General features: G+C 39.1%; 2 protein-coding genes across 3 annotated transcripts in view; one reads left to right on the forward strand and one right to left on the reverse strand.

Annotated features, from left to right (window-relative positions):
* Positions 1-11,957, forward strand: part of Abhd12b (abhydrolase domain containing 12B) — a 32,119-nt gene extending 20,162 nt beyond the window's left edge. For both annotated transcript variants that reach the window (XM_047539578.1, XM_047539579.1), the window contains 4 exons: positions 6,524-6,606; positions 7,712-7,789; positions 8,826-8,943; positions 9,057-11,957. In XM_047539578.1, coding sequence (XP_047395534.1) covers positions 6,524-6,606; positions 7,712-7,789; positions 8,826-8,844 — 180 coding nt within the window. In that variant the 3' untranslated portion in view covers positions 8,845-8,943; positions 9,057-11,957. The remainder of the gene's footprint in view (positions 1-6,523; positions 6,607-7,711; positions 7,790-8,825; positions 8,944-9,056) is intronic.
* A 568-nt stretch (positions 11,958-12,525) lies between these two features.
* Positions 12,526-19,024, reverse strand: part of Pygl (glycogen phosphorylase L) — a 31,863-nt gene continuing 25,364 nt past the window's right edge. The window contains exons 11-19 of the mRNA XM_047539577.1: positions 18,554-18,717; positions 17,948-18,062; positions 17,361-17,462; positions 17,090-17,237; positions 16,909-16,967; positions 16,662-16,803; positions 14,995-15,202; positions 13,035-13,168; positions 12,526-12,592 (exon numbers count right to left, since the gene is read on the reverse strand). Coding sequence (XP_047395533.1) covers positions 13,123-13,168; positions 14,995-15,202; positions 16,662-16,803; positions 16,909-16,967; positions 17,090-17,237; positions 17,361-17,462; positions 17,948-18,062; positions 18,554-18,717 — 984 coding nt within the window. The 3' untranslated portion in view covers positions 12,526-12,592; positions 13,035-13,122. The remainder of the gene's footprint in view (positions 12,593-13,034; positions 13,169-14,994; positions 15,203-16,661; positions 16,804-16,908; positions 16,968-17,089; positions 17,238-17,360; positions 17,463-17,947; positions 18,063-18,553; positions 18,718-19,024) is intronic.

Below are 19,024 nucleotides of genomic sequence, written 5' to 3' on the forward strand. Positions count from 1 at the left end.
ATCTTTGGGATAAAACCAACTTGGTCATGATATAAAATCTTCTTAATACGTTGCTGAACATGATTTGTAATTTTTATTAAGAATTTTTGAATCAAAGTTTATCAGGGGGTAATGGTCTGCAGTTTTCTTTCCTTGATGTGTCCTTAGGTGGTTTTGATATGAGTGTGATTCTGGCTTCACAGAATGAATTTGGAAGTGTTCCATTCCTTTATATTTCATGGAATAACTTGAGGAGCATTGACATTAAAGGTCTGGTAGAATTCAGTTGAGAATCAATCTGGTCCAGGGCCTTTGAACCCTTTGTTGGATGGTATTTTATTATGACATCTTTCTTATTGTTAGTTATTAATCTATTTAGGCTTTCTATGTCCTTTTGATTCAATTTTGGCAGGTAGTATGTGTCTAGAAATGTGTCCATTTCTTCTAGGTTTACCAATTTATTGGAGTATAAGTTTTCAAAATAGTCCCTAATGATCCTGGGATTTCTGTGATGTCTGTTGTGATTTCCCCTTTTTCATTTCTAATTTTATTCATTTGGGTCTTCTTTTTCTTTTGGTTAGTTTGGCTAAGGGATTATCAATCTTTGTTTCATTGATTCCTTGTATTGTTTCTTTTTTCCCATTTTTTAAAATATTTGACTCTGATCTTAATTATTTCTTTTCTTCTCCTGGTTTTGGTTTGTTCTTCTTTTTCGAGGATCTTGAGATACGTCAGTAGGTTATTTGGCATCTTTCTGATTTCTTATGTAGGCACTCATAACTATAAACTTTCCTTTTAAAATAGTTTTTACAGTGTCTTAGAGATTCTATTACATATCACCATTCTCATTTGAGTCAATAATTTCTCTTCTAATTTATCACCCATTAATCACTCAAAAGCATTTGCTCAATCTCCATCTACTTATATAGTTTCTGTAGTGTTTTTTGTGTGTAGATTTCTAATTTCACTCTGTTATGACTTGATAAGATGCAAGAAACTGTATCAACTTTATTTTTTTGCATTTGGCAAGAGTTGTTTTGTGGCCTAAAATATGGTCTATTTTGGAGAAGTTTCCGTGAGCTGTGTGAAGAAAGTATATTCAGCTGTTGTTGCATGAAATATTCTATAGATGTCTCTTAAATCCATTTTATTTATAATATTTTATAATATTTTTCAAGTCCATTGATGTGCAATGTTTTTCAGGTTCTTTCAGGTTTTGGAACACATCATTCCAAGCCCTTCTGGATTTTATAGTTTGTGTTGAAAAATTGGAAGTAATTCTGATCTGATCAACTTGTTTCTAAATGTGACCCAATGTTTTTCTCCTAAGGCTTTTAAAATTCTATCCTTGTTCTGTATGTTAAGTATTTTAATTATAATGAATCATGTAGTATGAAGACGTTCTTTTTTGATCTTGTCAATTTGGTGTTCTGAATGCCTCATATCTGGATGTCCATTTCATTCTGAAGGTTTGGAAAATTTTCTGTTATTTCCCTGAAGAGGTTGGCCATTCCATTAGCCTGCATCTTACAACCCTACTCAATTCCAGTGCTTCTTAAAGTTGTTCTAGTAATGGTTTCCCAGAATTCTTGTGTATTCTGGTCATGGTTACTTATTTCTTTTCTTTAATACTGTCTGAATGTTCAAGGCTGACCACTTTTCTTCCACCTCTAAGATTCTATCTTTGGCATAGTCTATTCTATTAGAGAAACTTTCAGTTGACCTACTTAACTTTCTGTGTTTTCCATTTCCAAGTTTCTTTCCTTGTTGAATGTCTTATTCATGCTCTATACTGACTTCCTTAATTTATTTAGTTGTTTTACTGTGTTCTCCTGGAATTCACTGATCATCACTTAAAAAGTTATTTATCTAGTATTTCATCCACTTCAGTATCTTTGGGGTCAGTTGCTGGTGAATTATGAACCTTAGGAGGTGTCCTGTTACCTTGTTTTTTCATATTTCTTATATTCCTGTGTTTGGTTTTTATGCATCAGGATGGATTTCTCTTCCACCTTTATGTATGGGCCTTTTTAGGGCATTTTCTTTTCTTGCCAAAGTGTCCTAGAGTGATCTAGATTTAGGCTCCCTCATAGGTGTGGTATCCACAGCCTCTGTGTTAATTCCTTTTTTTTTGCTGTAGGAGTGGATGTTCATGAGTGGTACCTGAGAGCTCACTCCTCGCCATTTCTACTTGGGGACTCTCAATTGTTTGTTTTTTGTCTCTTCTATGTGCTAAAGTATAGCTGAAGTTTCAGTGTTATTAATTTGTGGAGAAATGTGTGCAGTCTTTTGCCTGAGTTTAGCTCAGCAGTAGAGTCTTTATCCTGTGAACTACTACTGTAGATTCCCAGCACTTCACAGAAGAGGGGGAAACGAACAATAGCAACAACTGAAGCAAACAATATGCAGCATTTAAATAAATACCCAGTACCCATGATGACATCTACAACACCTATTACCACAAAAACAGAAATGGTGAGGTCAGCAATTGCCAACAGTCAATACAATAATCATCAAGTAGATCTGGCATTAAAGTAAACTGCAAGTGTCAATTATGTCATCCACAGCAATAATAACTGCAACAACATGAATGGTGGGGGCAGTAGTTATATAAATCAATTAGTTAAAAAAATTGTAAGAATACAGTTCATGAAGAGAAAAGAAAATGGGATAAGAAGGTAGATGAGAGTTAATAATGTTCAAAATATGAACAGAGAGAATGCAGAAGAGATGCAGATGGTTATAAGGGAGGAGAAAAAATAGGAAAAGTGAAGAGGAATAAAGAGAACAAGATAATTTGGCTGTTAGTGGGAGAAGGAGAGAAAGAGAAATAAGAGAAACAAATAAAAACAAGATAAAATCAAAATACACCCAAAACCCTAACCCTTGAAGACAAGGCATGGAAAAATAACTACATTCAAAAGATGCTAAAAATGAGGGGGGAAAACAACAAATAAATATGTACATGTATATACATTCACAAACCAATCAGCACAGCAAGAAACACAGACATAGAAACATATGCGCATACTGAAACCCAACCCAATCCAATCAAATCCAAAACAAAAAGCAAAACAAAAAATATTTTTGGGCTATGTACTGAGGTGAGGGGAGAGATTAAAATAGGTACTGTGTGGCATTGAAAAGGAACCATAGAGGCTTTCCTAATTGGCACATACCTTGTAAGAAGAGGAAACACCTTCTAACTCCAGATGGATTGGAGGTGAACAGTCTTTGGAATGAAGGAAGGTGGCCAGATGTGGATGGGCTTGTAGTCAAGCTAGAAGCTGTTTTTAGTAGATGGTGAGGCAGTCCCAAAGCTTTATAATAGCAGGTTTCACCATGTAGATGGTATCTTAAGAATATTTATCTGGTGGCATTACAGAAGAGAGGGGAAGGTAGGAAGGCCAATTAGGAGCCCGTTGCTGTGGTCCGGGCTGGAGGGACAGTATGACCTTTGTGTCTCTAAGGGCATCCCTGGCTGGAAGGGAGTGAGGAATAATGGAGTAGATTGACTTGAGTCTGCTTTTCTTCCTACTCCTTCAGAATTTGAGATGAATTGCTGAAGGGCTTCTCTTACTGAATATTTCTCCAAGGAGTTCCCATTTCAGGAGTCAGAAAATCAGAAGACAAAAGAGAAAACAAATGAAGAAAGCAGGCCCTTAGTATGGAAGAAGATAGAGAAGAAAGGGGGGTGCTGCGTCAGGCTGTCCAAACTGTACCTGAATGTGGGTCACTTGCTCAGAGATCAAGCAAAAGAGCAGTCAGACAAATCCTGTGAAACCAAGGAAGCTTTTGGAAGCAGCAAACCTGAGCCCCAATTGTGAAGTAGAAATCTATATTTACTGGTGCTGGCTGAATTACCTAGAAGGACATAAATTACTTTGTAAAATCAGATAAAAGTTAAAAAATATCATTGTATTTAAAAGTCACTCTTCTCTGTATTACAAACAAGTCATAGTAGGAGACTCTAAAAAATGACTGTAGCCATGAGGCAGGTTCCAATGATTTCTTTTTCTTTTTTAAAAATTATGAAGCTGTAGTTTGTGTTCATTGGCCCTGGTTTACCTCTTCTGTGCTCATTTTCTTCCCTTGGTGGTGTCTCAATTACTGATTTGCACCCCTGCCCCCTGCTACTCCTACTCTCTCAAGTACAGTGAGAGTGTGTGTAAGACTTTGCTGGTCTTCTCTCTTTGCAAGTCTGTTTTAAGAAATTAAATCTGAAAATCAGGCACACTAAGAGGAAAAATTATATATAATATTCAAAATGTACACAAGGTATAGTTATGTAATAGATCCATTCCATCTTTTTTTTTATTATTGTAAACAAATGGGATACATGTTGTTTCTCTGTTTGTACATGGTGTAAAGGCATACCATTTGTGTAATCATAAATTTACATAGGGTAATGTTGTTTGATTCATTCTGTTATTTTTTTCCCCTTCCCCCCCACCTCTCCCACCCCTCTTTTCCCTCTATACAGTCCTTCCTTCCTCCATTCTTGCCCCCCTCCCTAACCCTAACTCTAACCCTAACACTAAACCCCTCCCACCCCCATTATGTGTCATCATCCACTTATTAGCGATATCATTCGTCCATTGGTTTTTTGAGATTGGCTTATCTCACTTAGCATGATATTCTCCAGTTTCATCCATTTGCCTGCAAATGCCATAATTTTATCATTCTTTATGGCTGAGTAATATTCCATTGTATATATATACCACATTTTCTTTATCCATTCATCAATTCATTCCATCTTTAATAAACATTTATTGAATGTGAATTATATACCAGAAAATGTTCCAGGTTCTGGTGATACCACAGGGAAAAAGAATTTCTGGATCCTTCTCCTGTGAAGTTTATATTCTTGCTGGAGAAACAGAAGACGAGTACACCATAAGAAAATACCAAATAATGAGAAGTGCCGTGAAAGCAATAAAATAATGTGATTGGGAACAAGTGGGTGGTGGAGGGCCAGAGTTATAGCTAGTTAGGAAAACCTCTCTGAAGAAATGTCCTCTGAGCTGAAACCTGGTTAATTTTTCCATGGCAAAATTGAGTGGTCTCAGGCCAAGAAGTGTTGAAGTGATCACAAGGCTTTGGGACTACTACTTTTGGGACTACCATATTGTCTACTAAAAGAGAAAAGTAAAGGTGAGATCTTGGGGTGGAATCAAGCTTGGCATCTTCCGGGACAAGAGGCAGCACCTCCCTGAAGGTGGGCAGTGGGGGATTAGTGACAAATGCAGCTGCAAAACAGGCAGCCATCAGGTGCTACAGGGCCTCAAAGGCCAAGGTGACACGTCTGATTTAACATGTGCCTTTGGAGGCTGCTAAGCAAAACAGTGAGATGATCTAATTTGCATGTTGAAGTGATCATTCTCATGTCTCTGTAAGAAATGGACTGTAGGTGAGGGAGGAAGCTGGGAACCATTTGGAATTGTGGCATAGTCCAAGCAAAAGATGAAAGTGACTTGGGCTGGGAAATAGTGGAAATGAAGAGAAATGAATGGATTTGGGATTTAGTGTGGAGGCAGGTTTCAAAGGCGAGGAAGGTGTTAAGACTGCTCAGGACTTCCATCCTTTTACTCTTAATTTCCAACTGAAGTGAATGTTTATAGGGCATATAATCTAATTTATGTGTTGACAATCAAAATAGTGGAAAAGATTTGGCTAGGATTCTCTTTTTTGGATTTTGCCATTAACGAAGAAATTCAAGAAGAATCAAATATGGCATTTGCAGGTAAATGAATGGAGCTGGAGAATATCATGCTAAGTGAAATAAGCCAAACCCCAAAAACCAAAGACTGTTTCCTCTGATAAGTAGGTGCTGGTCCATAATGGGGTGGGGGGAATGAAGAGACTTTGGATCGTGCAGAGGGGAGTGAGGGGAGGGGATGGGGTGTGGAGATAGGAAGAGAGGTGGAATAAGACGGACATTATTTCCCTGTATACATGTATGATTACACTACCGGTGTGACTCTGCACATGTTTAGCCAGAGGAAGGAGAAGTTATGCTCCATTTGTGTACAGTATGCCAAAGTGCATTCTACTGACATATATAACTAATTAGAACAAATTAAAAAATAAAAACAAATACAAAAATAAATTCAGTATTTATAGAATAACATGTTATCTTTGGAACTCCGTGGTTACTGTTAAAACCTCTTTTAAAGCATTGCAACATTATTTCAACAGTTTATAATGTTCAAATCCTCTCAAACCAATTGTCTAGATACTGCATACTTTTGCCAGAATTTTTGACCAATCAGAATATTGTTTTCCAATTAAACTAGTAAATTATGTTAACTGATTATCTACAATGGTAGAACTTTGTAGAACTTGTTTCTTTGCTCCTTTCTACTTTTTTCCAAATTTCTTACAAAGACATGAATCATCTTTTAAAATAATAAATTTTCTAAAAAAGTTCATTTGTATTTAGAAAGTTGCTACTTTTTAAGGTAGTATAGTTTGTGGTGATAACAAATGGCACAACTATGGAGCAAGTATTAATGTTGCTGTTTCTTCTTTTTTGAAAAAATAGATTTACCAGAAGCTGCCAGGATGTTTACGTGTGCTTATGGATGCCCTAAGAAAAGACAAGATAGTCTTCCCCAGTGACGAAAAGTAAGCTATGACGAGAAGCTCCATTGTTGCTCCATCTGTAGGATTCCAGGGTAGCTAATGTGTGACTTATGGTGACGATAGGTCTACATATTGTCCTTATTTTCTTAGAACATTGTTCTAAGCATTCTTAGATGGGCACTAGTCTTTGGGTAGGGTTTCTACATATTTTTAGTATTTGCTATTTCTCTCTTGTCTAATCCGCTGTCTTCACCAGTCCTGTTTTCCCTATGAAGTCAGAGTTGTGTATTTATGGCCTATAAGACCTTTTAAAGGCCCTGTAGGGTCTAATCTAACATTCCTTAAGGGATCCCTGACTTCAGGCCTCATTGCCCATGTAACCCAAACCCACTTAGTATCTATCCTCCTAACCCAACAGCAGATCCAATGAATTTATGAAATTTAAGAATCCTTCCAAATAGGTGGTTGTTAATTTTTTTTTTCTATTTTAACACACTTAAGGAAGTCCATCATGCTCAGAAGTGACATGAAGTCACTGTGGTAGGAATGGATGGGGATCAGAAGTTGGGAAGGACTGAGAAGCACTGTTTGAGAAAGTCACTGGGGTGGGCATCAAGTCACTGTTCGTGCCATAGCCTTTTTGGATAACGTATTAGGAGACTGACCAGGAGGCCAGTCAAAAACTTGTTAACGGCATGTCATCCTCTACTATTATAGGGAAAAGTAAATGAATTGCCACGAAGAGGTCTCTGGATCTGTGGTAGTTTTTATTACTTTTGGGTTTTGAGTTATTTCTTTTATAGCCTTTTAATTAAAATCTTCAGATAATACAAAATAAGGTGGAATAAGGAGACGAGGTCTTCTAACATGGTGCAAGTTCACTGGTTCAGTGTATTTCTTCAGTATTTCTAAAAATCACAGAGAAGTAAATTAAATTAATGAAATATTCAAATTTATTAAAAGGAAACTTTCCTGGAAAAAAGTTACCATATGAAATTTTTTTAATACCTGAAGCTGTTATTCTTCGGAAGGAAGGAGATTTCTTGTGTTTTAGGTAAACTTTGTATTTTGCTAAAGCTTTACTTAGAAAAGGAGAGATTCTGATGTACAGTTCCTGAATTGAATGTTTTTCTCTCACTTGTCTCAGTGTTAATTCCTGTCTTCTCCCCTGCTCATCTTACATGGAGAGGATGATAGAACCGTGCCTGTGGAGTGTGGAAAAAAGGTAAACTAAGAGCTCAGAGCTGATTGAAACTCACTATGTGCATTTCATATTTTTTTTTTCAGCCAGCTGAACTTTGATTAGCTTTAGAAAGATCTCTGACAGTATAGGGGATTCTGCACCCTTACACAGCCACGACACCTGGTTTTTCCACAATGAACATCAGTATTCATTTGGCTACTTAGCTCAAAGTCATGTTTGTGGGGAGAGACTGACCCTAATAAGCATCAGTGATTCCCAAGTGGAGAGACAATTCCAGGCTGTGTGGGAAGCTCCGTGTTTGTGTTAGTCAATTTTAATGTTGCTGTGATCAAAATATCTGACAAGAACAATTTAGAGGAGGAAAAGTTTATTCTGGCTCCCTGTTTTAGAGGTCTTAGTCCATGGCCGGTGGAGTCCATTGCTCTATGAGGTAGAACACTGTGGTGGAAGGGCATGGTGGAGGAAAGCTCCTCAGCTCCTGGCAGCCAGGAAGGAAAGAGAAGGATTGAGGAGTCAGGGACTGGAGATATAAGCCCTAGAGCATGCCTCCAGTGACCTCCTTCCTTTAGTCACATCCTACCCACCTATAGTTACCACCTAGGACATTAGTGTTTTCAAATTATTAAATGGATTATTATAGTTCTCATAGTTTAATCACTTCCCCTCCAAATATTCCTGCATTCTAACATAAGCTTTGGGGGACATTTCACAAACCACAAAATGTTGCTTCTATTGTAGTAGCTCTAAAAATAGGGATGCAGTTTTTCCTTTAAACAAACCTCTCCTGGAGTGGGCCCATAGCATTCTCTGTCCCTCTGCAGTGAGGGATGGGCAGAGAAAGGATGAGGTTTTATCATGTTCTATATTGGCTGTGCAGCCCTCTGTTCCTTAGCTGTAGAGGCAGCCAGATGGGACATGGAGAGCCCTCATGTCTCTGACTTAATGAGATAAACTCCCCAAGTTGGTTGTTTCTGTACCGTTTTAGGAAAATCATACTAGGAAGCCTATGGCTTCAAATTGTTTGGCTTTTGAGTCCCTGTCTTTCTTTCTCTTTCAGCTCTATGAATTGCACATGATTCCTATAGGCACAAAGAGAGGGTCAAGATGGTTATCTTTCCTCCTGGCTTCCATCACAACTTTCTTTATGAAAGTCCCATACTGTTAAGAACTGTGAGGTAAGAACTGCTTTTCCAATACAATTATCTTCCTGTAAAGCAATTAGGACTGCATTGACTTACTTGGACCTAAGGAGGGAAAGTGGGGGCTGATCTAGGTTCTCTTTCTGCAGAGATTTCCTGAGCGAGCAGTGGGGCATGAGGTCATGAGAGGCAGCAGCAATCTTCACTGAAGACTTGGTCCAAACACCACCGACAGTGTATATTTTCCTTATGCAACATATGAGTGACATGGAATGTTCTTGTTTAACTCATCATAATCTACTTTGAAACATGCTGAAACCTCATTGTTACAGAGAATCAGAATTTGATAAAATCTGGATCCCATCTAAAAATGTGTAGTCATCAGACATCCTGGGATATCTGTGAGTAAGGTGGTTGCTATGGTGGGAACATCTGTGTCTGGCCCTGAATTCATACGTCAAAATCTACTCACCAACGATATGATGTTGGGAGGTACAGTCTTTGGGGAGGTGACTGGATCCTGAGAGCTGGTCAGTCATGAACAGGATTAGTGTCCTTATAAAATAGGCCCAGAGGAGCTCTGTACCTCTTCCACCATGGGAGGACACAACAAGAAGGCCCCATCTATGAACAGAAAGTGACCCCACCAGACACTGTATCTGCCAGTCCCTTGATTTTGGACTTCTCACCTCCAGAACTCTGAGAAATGAATTTCTATTATTATAAGTTATTCTGTTTTTGACATTTTGTTAAAGCAGCCTGAATAGACTAAGACATGGTCTTTGATTTGGACTTAGCAACATTAAAAAGGCACTTCACTGTAGTTAAATAGCACTAAAAGTTCCAAGCAGTTTTCCAGCTTTCTGATTAGTTTAGGGAAAGTCCTAGCAGGTTTCTGATCCGCTATTCAGTAATAAGTTTTGGTACTCCCAGAGTCTTTAGAAATTGACACTTTATTTTAATCCTAAATACAGCCATACATGTTCCTTTCTGTTCCCAGAGATACTTGACTATTAGCTAACAAAACAAAACAAATAAATGAATGTTGTCAGAATGTTCAAATTTAATAAGAAGCTATTTTTTTAGAGCCATGTTATGATTCAATTTCCATTGGCTTTGTTCACCCCATTGCTAGATTCATTGGACAGGGAGATCTTTAGATCCGAAGGTTCCATGCTCCAGATGTCCCTGGCATATTCCTTAATTGTCCGGTCACTGGAGAATTTCCCCGAGGCAGCTATGTTTTTGAGTACCATCGTGTTCCAGGCTTTCTGATTCTGTGAACAAGATATGCACGTACAGCCTCAGTGCCCAGCAAGCTTCATGACAAACATCAGGCCAAGCACATTTCACGGAGAAAATGACAGGAGTAAACCGTAGTGAATTATAAACACATTCTCTCCATAGTTGACAGATAGGTATGGACTGTACTTTTCTCATATTCAGAGCATATTTCTCTTAGGAACAAAAAATAAAATTTTTTTTTTCATTTTAAGAGAAACCATGAATGTGACTCTCTAGTTGGTAATTCTGGTACACTTAAAATGCTTTGGCATGTAAGCCACATACATTTCCCATGCTATATTATGAAGGAGGACACCTCCCTTTAAATTATGGGGCAGGAAGAGACTAACAGTCATTGTCTGCAAGATGCCATGTCAAGAGATTTGACTTGAAAAACTCTACTCTAGAATGTTAGCTACAAAGCAGTGAAAGTCTGTTGAGCCACTTAGCTTCTCTTGCTTTTTGTGAAGGTACCTCGCCCAGTAGGTTTACACTAAATCCCAAATACTCCATTGGGGATCCAAAACAGGGTGAACAAAGTCACCTTAATAAAAATATAATATTGCAATTTCATGGTTTTATGTAAAAAAAAATAAAATGATGTTAATTTATAGCCTCATGATTTGCAAAGAAACTCTGAAAGTTCATTGAGAGTTACTCAAAGTCATTAACCATGAATTATAAGCCTTTAAGAGAAAGACTACATTATACCTTAAGGTACTGCAAAACTGAGTCGGAAATTAGTTCAGACTTTTGATACTTACTATGATAAGAGGGGAAACAAAGCTTCCTATCCTCCCTTTCTTCAACTGTTGAAATGGATAGTGAATAGCTTTCCCAATTATGTAGGTCATGTATACTGAGCCTCAAGAATGCAATTACTGTTAAGAGTGGAAAACTGCAGTTTGCACTATTAAACAAGCAAGATGGAATCAAATGCTGGGTTTCTAGACAATTCCTTTGGGATTGGGCCACAAATTTAACAGAGGAGATCCACTGTGTAAAACTGACACTTACATTTGTCCCTGTCCTTGTTCATATCTTCCTTTCCTTTTCTGTTCTACTTACATTTTCCTTTCTCTGTCTTTGAGTTCGTGAGGGCTATATGTGGCTGCTGTCTCCAAGTTCAAGAAGCAGGTAGTGGGCCACTTAGCTTAGCTCTAGTGCTGCCTCACTTATTCAAAGCTGTCAACCTGAACTTATCTGATGATATACTAATAGGGGATAGGTGTGACTCAAACCAGAAGATAAGAGCCAGAAAGCAGAAAGGCCTTGAATGATCCTGTTTGAAAACCCTAATGGGACATCCAGGATGACTAGGAACTACCTGTTTGTCACCTGTCATGGGAAAGGCATAGAAAGCAATGTTAGTGGTGCCCTCCCAGGAGTCTTGGCACAGAGTCACCTCCTCCTCTGGGACCTGAAATTACTAAGTCTCTCTTAGCAGACGTGACCAACCTTGACACATCTTTATAAAATATACCTAGAGGACTATTTGATAAAGGTGTGTCATTTTGCATGTGAGGCTTATTCATATGACTCTAGCCTTTAAACTTTTTCAGTATACTTTTTTTAAACATAAAACATAAAACCTCTCCTCCTTCTATACAATTTTATTCCATTTCTATAGCCCTACTCTAATAGTTGAGGAGAGGTACTTTGCAATTTTCAAAGAATAGGGGGTTGGTTCTTATTTCAATAAGCTAAAAGTCAACTTTAGAAATACCTTGGTGGGTTTTCCAAATATTAATGGTAGATACCACACACTGCTGGGTCAGAATCTCTGTGGGGTGGCAGGGGGTGGGAGTGTGGGGGGCACATCTGTACTTTGAAACAGCTGTCTTGGAGATTGTGATGTGCAAACACCCTGCTGAAGAATCCCGCAGTACAGGCTGCTCAAGGGAAGCCAGGCGAGACCTTGACTTGTTCATGCTATGCTCCCAGTGCCCAGCATAGTGCCCATCATGAAGACCCCAAGTGCTTCTCTGAGGCTTTATATCCTGAGCTTCCAGAATGTGCCTGCTACATGCTGCTATGTGCTCAATAAATGTGATTTTTACTTAGGTATCAAAAAAATTATAATTACTACTGAAATCTTGAATCCCAATCTCTGCCTAAACTTACGAAAAGTCACGTTTTGATCTGAACAACCTGAACAGTCACCACATTTCATTCTTCTCTTGTGGCACCACATACATGCTAGGCATACACTCTACCACTGAGGCATACCCTAAACCCTGCCATTTTTTTGTTTGATATTTAGGTTTAATGAAACAAAAAGTTTAATGAACCACAGTAAACTGGTTCTTTTACAAATCTTCACAATCTACTCACCATGTACAGCTGACTGACTTTTTCTTGACATCTGACATAGGCTTCATAATCTGCAAAGACTTTAAATCTGTTTTTTTTTTTTTTGTGGTTAGAAGGAAAAAAAAATGAAACAACAGAAAACTTCATTAAAAGATACAAGCTAAGATTCCACTTAAAATATTTTGCTTAATGTCAGACATGGCTGGTTTACTAAGCCCATATTTCTGTTCATAAGAATGTTTGCTAGTCCTCAACCTTTCTATGGTTTTTCCCACATGTAAATATGTCATCATATATATGCATTAGAAAGTTGAATATAACAGTGGAAGAAGCAAAAAAATGCCAGGTTTGAGGGTCTTATTCTTAAACCTTACTGGCACCATTGATGAAGATCCCCCCCAAGCCCCACCCAAGCTTAGTTAGTTGATCAGATCACAGACCTAAGCTAATCTACATGAGTGGGCTAAAGTTAAAGATGTTCTCTTCCTATTTCGCAGCCCAAATTGTACCATCTTTTTATAGGAACTCACCTGTCATGATAAAACAGCATGTTGATGATATCTTTGAAGAGGTCAGGTTGCTTGGGAGAAAAGAAGCCATTATCAATTTGATCAATGGCTAACTGTAGCTCTGGAAGTGCCTCATAATATTCTTTGCCTTGTATCTGTGGGGGAAGGATGGGTGATGATGACAAAAAGACTCTGTTAGTGTGTGTAATTAACCACATACCAGACACTGCAGTAGCTATAAAAATGCATTAATAATGGCATATTTGAAATCCACCATTTTGATTAATATGCACTAATAAAATTTTTAATTAAAAATTCATTTAGATATACTAACGTTTACATAAGCAATCATAGATTTCAACATGGGTACAGATAATTTCTTTTACTAGATCCTGAAGGTTTTTTTCCCTTCTAAATTTGATTCAGTCCTGTAACCAAAGATACTAATAACAGGAGATAATGAAAATTCTAGTCACAGAGCAATAAGCTAATCTGGTAGAATATGAAAGGTTCATTTGAAAACAGACTTTATGATTCTAAACAAGCATTGTCTTATAGGAACCAGTTGGTTTTGGGACTCACAGATTCTTAAAATTTGTTGCTATTGAGTATAATTTACTTCTAAGTCAGGAAATATATTCAATGCCCTCCAAATTTTGTGTTCCCCAGAGCTCCTTTGGGCATTACTTCTCATGTTTTGCTTGAACTCAGGTTGAAAAACGTACTTAGATATTAAGTGAAAACAAATATCCTGAGTACTTCTGTGTATTGCTATCTATTCTCTACCATGTTTTAGTTCATCTCTTTGAGATCTTAAGGAAGTACTAGATAGTGATTTAAATTTTAGGTAAAAACTTCCAACTAGATACTGGTTCATCTTTCAGTCAAAGTTAAGAATCACAATGCAAATTAAAACTACACTGAGATCCCATCTCACTCCAATTGGAATGGCAATCATCAAGAATACAAGCAATGATAAATGTAGGTGAGGATGCAGGCAAAAAAGGTACACTAATACCTTTCTGGTGGACTGAAAATTGGTGCAACCACTATGGGAAGCAGTATGGAGATTTCTCAGAAAACTTGGAATGGAACCATCATTTGACCCAGTTATCCCACTCCTTGGTATATAAACAAAGAACTTAACATCAACATACTATAGTGATGTGGCCACATCAATGTTTATAGCAGCTCAGTTCACAATAGCTAAGATATGTAACCAACCTAGGTTCAACAGACGAACAGATAAAGAAAATGTGGTATATATACACAATGGAATATTACCCAAGCCATAAAGAAGAATGAAATTATGGCCTTTGCTGATAAATGGATGGAACTGGAGACTATCATTTTAAGTGAAATAAGCCAATCTCAAAAAACAAAGGCCAAATATTCCCTCTGATATGTGGATATGTGGATACTGACTGACAGAAGGCGGGGATGGGGAGGTTGGGGGAGTGCAGGTTCACTGGATTGGATATTGTGGAGTGTGGGGAAGGGAGGGGGGATGAAAATGGGAAAGACAGTAGAATGAATCAGACATAACTTTCCTATGTTCATATATGAATACACAACCAGTGTAACTCCACAGCATGTATAACCACAAAAATGCAAAATCATACTTTACATATGTATGATATGTCAAAATGCATTCTACTGTCATGTATAACTAAAAAGAAAAAAATAAAACAAATTTTTAAAAAAGTTAAAAATCACAGATACAGAGACGCTCACTGAAGCTGCAGTGGCACTAACAAACAAACTTCTTCACGTACCTGTGCCTAAGCTTCCTTTATTTTATCTTCTGGATTTTAGACTAATCTGTGGCCAGGAGGCTCTCCTGACTCCTCAGGGGAGATGTTCTGTTGCCTCATCACATGTGATCCAGCCTTAGTGGGAGGTATGCACGGGTAGGAAGCCCTTTGAAATCACACACCCTCCTGGGCATCACCTGCCCAACAAAGAGGAGCTGTCCTCTCACCCTTTCTTGTCCAGAGCAGCCACATCATCTACCCTCATGCCGAAGATGAACAGGTTCTCTTCCCCAGCTTCCTCTGCCATTTCCACATTGGCCCCATCCATAGTCCCAATGGTCAGGGCGCCATTCAGCATGAACTTCATATTGCCTGTCCCTGATGCTTCAGTGCCTGCGGTGGAAATCTGCTCTGACAGATCTGTGGCTGGAATGACTGTAAGGAAGACACATTAGTGTTGGTGATTCTCTCTCTCTTGATCTTGTATCTGAGCATTTATCTAGCTGACCTGTTTTGATGATTAATATATGCCCATCAGGATAAACATTCAAGTGAGGTATAAGGACAGATTTGCTCTTTCTCCTTGATGTAGGCAACCACATTTGTCTCCTTTTCCCTTAGTTTTTTTATTGCTGCATTATAATTATCCATGATAGTGGGATTCATTGTCATATATTTGTACATGCACTTTTGTCCATTTGTGATGTGTTGTATAACTATATGCTTATACTACTATTTCTTGGTCTATAAAGTTTAAAGAGTATCTATAGACTGTTGAGCTATAAATGTTATCATTACATTTCTCTTCTCCCCTTTAATCCCAATATTTGTTATTGTTTTATTTTTATTTCTTCTGCTTTATAAAATATATTGAAACCTCCCTTTCTTAGTCCACAAAATGCAGAGAGGTCTCCAGACTCCTCTTTTGCAAGCTGAGGTTGGATTGCTGCTCTCTTTTTATTTCTCACCTCCCTCCTCCCACTCTCACTGCAGAGAAATCAGCCACTTGTATCTGAGGTGTGCCTGGGGCTAGACATCAAGACTGTCAACTCACCCTTATTTACACACAAATTAGAGCTGCCTGAATCCCATACCCACTCTTACTATAAAGGTCAGGGTCAATTCTCTGCTTTACTGTGAGATTATTTATGGATTAGATTTATATTTATTTGCATCCCTAGGAACGTAGCTCTTTTCTCTTTGGGCAGAGAGCCTTAAACAATTATCTCAAGGCACCCAAAAACAGAACAAAAAGAAAAAGCTGCCTGTCTTTTTAATTGGGGAAGTAATAAATACACAGTTGGCATTTGTGTGTGGTTGGTGCTTTGCCAGCATGTGATGCAAAGAAGCAAAGGTCCCAGAGGCAGGAAAAAGGAACAGTGGCTTCCTGCCATCCTGTCCCCACGTGGGAACATCATGTTTGATCCTAGAGTGCCCATCTGAAGCACATCTAAACCTCGTGCTTTGGCAGCCTGATGTCTGCCCTCCTCCCCCATTTTGACAGCCCTTCTTCCCATGCAGTGACCAGAGGAATATCTGAAGGTTGGGTAGTTTGTGTTCTCTTGCAAAACTGGAACTGGGAACTGAAAACCTTTCAAAACGCCATTTGTGCACCACCCTCTGCACCATGCCAGAGCTCAGGGCAGTCTCTACCTGTCCCCAGCTCTCACCAGCTGAGAGGAAAATGCATTTGTACATGTACTCTTGTGATACGACCCTGGAGACATCAATCTTATTGTTACTTGGGTCACCTTAATTGCTCCTGTCTTATTTTTCCTAAGAGTGACACCTTCTATCCTAAGTTACTAGCTCCCCGAAGTTGGCTACCCCATTTCCAGTATTATGCAATTCCTACAATTTGCCCTGCCCCCATGGTTTGCAATGAGGGCAGTACCTTTTTCAGCAAGAGACACTCTATAGTTCTCCAAAAAGATGACTTTCAACTTGCTTCCAACCATGGGGTCATTGTTCACCACCTCCGCCACCGAGGTGATAAGCTTTATGATCATTTTGGCCATGTGATATCCTGGTGCAGCCTTAGGGAAGAATGGCAAACACATTGACAGAAGGCACAACTAATGAAGTGGAGAAATGGCAAGGGATAAGTACCCTCAGGTCCCCATGGAGTGGAGTCAGCTTACTTTGCCACCAATTATAACCGTCCTTGGCACAAATAACTTCTTAGGGTCTTTCTTAATGCCTGAAAAAGATGGAGAAGTGAATAGAATGGAAAATAGCTGCTTGCAGAAGTGGTAAGAACTACCCGCCGGACTGCTGCTTCCACCTCCAAGGGGCTCCTTGGTGGCTACAGGGCAGACTCACGGTTGTACATGGTGATCACATGCAAGCAGTTCAAGAGCTGCCGCTTGTATTCATGAATCCTCTTCACCTGGACATCAAACAGGGAGGATGGGTTGATCTTCACTTTGTACTCCTTCTCCAGGAACTGGGAGAACTTCAGCTTATTCTCCTGTTGAGACAGTGCATGGGGCAGAGCCCTTCTGACTTGGAAGCTTTGGGTGTCTGTTTTTAAACCCTGATGTGTACACCCTTGAAGCCAGAGCCAGGGCAGTGACCCACCCTGGAACCTTACCTGCTTTACTTTGGCTATTTCCCGGAGGAAGACATCATCACCCAGGAAGCCATGCAGCTTCGTCAGCTGGCTCAAGTCTTTCACGTAGTCTTCCCCAATTTTCTTTCAGTGTAAAGGAGGATATGACTTTAGTTCAGGGATGGTAATTAAACCCAAATGAGCAGTTTCTGTCAGTATGTGGTGAGGGGCTCTCACTCACTATAAGAGTATAGTTCCTGGACCATACAGTTCATAGAATGGTTTCACTCATAGAAAAGGCTAGAAATTCTCCATGGGAAGAATCCTTTTGCTAGTATCTTAAATTAGTCACAGTGCTATTGAAATGTTAAAAAATAGGACATCTACTTAAAAAATTGACCAAGAACCCAGGTTCTGCTAGTTATTTACATGCTCTTTGTTATCCTCTTAATAACAGGGATACCATCTTCCATCTGCGTGTCATGCCGTTAACCACAATTAGCTACACAATTCGCGGGGCACGCTGCTGAAGCCAGCTCTGCTGCAGACAGCGTTTGTGAATTTTAAGTGCACTCATATGCCTCTCACTTTCCAGCCAGGCCTCCCATCATCTCAGCTCTTCCAATTACCTCTGCTATTAGGTCTGCCAGCCCCGGGTTGCAGAGTAAGAGCCAGCGCCTTGGAGTGATCCCATTGGTTTTATTCTGAAATTTATCTGGTTCTAGATCACTGAAGTCCTTGAATCTGGAGATGGAAGAGACAGAACACAGAATTTGGCTGCAACAGCAGAGTTCTGCATGCTGCATAAAGCTCAGAATTTATTCAAGAAGCCAAGTGTAGGCTTAGAAAGATTACATAAAGGTGAAAGGAGGGGCTGGTAGCAGCTATGGCTGTCATCCTAAATAGAAACTCATTTGCAATTCAAAACAATTACAAGAAAAGTTCCAAATCTAGTCACCTCCATCTGACTTCCTGGCATTGACATATATACCAGGATACTTTTTTGTTGTTTTTGTATTTTGGCTCCTAAGTCTAGAACTAGGAAGAAGAGGAAGGCATTTTTTTCTTTTCATCTCTCTCGCTCTCTCTTTTCCTTTTTAAAGAGAAGGGTTCTTTGTATAGAAGAAAGTATTTTTAAACATTTTAAGAGGGTCTTTCCTCATCTGGAAATACAAGCTTGCATTGTTCCATGAACGGTCCGCCTTAGACCTGCTGCCAAGGTAATGGAGGCTCACACTTTTGTCTTCACGATGTCTGAGTGGATCTTAGCCACACCGTTCACAGCATGGCAGCCCACGATGCAGAGATGGGCCATGTTGATCTTTTTGCCTCCTTCCTCTTCTATCAGGGACATCCTTCTTAGACGGTCCATATCTTTAGGAAACAAAGCCACGATTCTCTAGCCGAAGGAAGAGAAAGACATTGCTGGTAACCCAGGTTTAAGCAACACTGGGTTGTTACTCATTTCCCAAGCAAAACCTCTGATGCAGTGAATATAAAACTTCACTCCCATGGAGAGGAGCTGAGACAGCCCTAGGGTAATGCCATCCTTCCCTCTATTCTAGCACTTTCAAGATGTCCTAAACAGAGCCTCACTTGGACTTAAGTATTTTGCTGTATCATCAATGATTGAAAGGTGTTTGTGCTTCAGGTTTGGGAGAGGAAAACACTGTAGCCACCCTTAATATCTTAAGACGTCATTCTGA

The sequence above is a fragment of the Sciurus carolinensis genome, chromosome 2 (genome assembly GCF_902686445.1).
Source record: "Sciurus carolinensis chromosome 2, mSciCar1.2, whole genome shotgun sequence".
NCBI classification, from domain to species: Eukaryota; Metazoa; Chordata; class Mammalia; order Rodentia; family Sciuridae; genus Sciurus; species Sciurus carolinensis.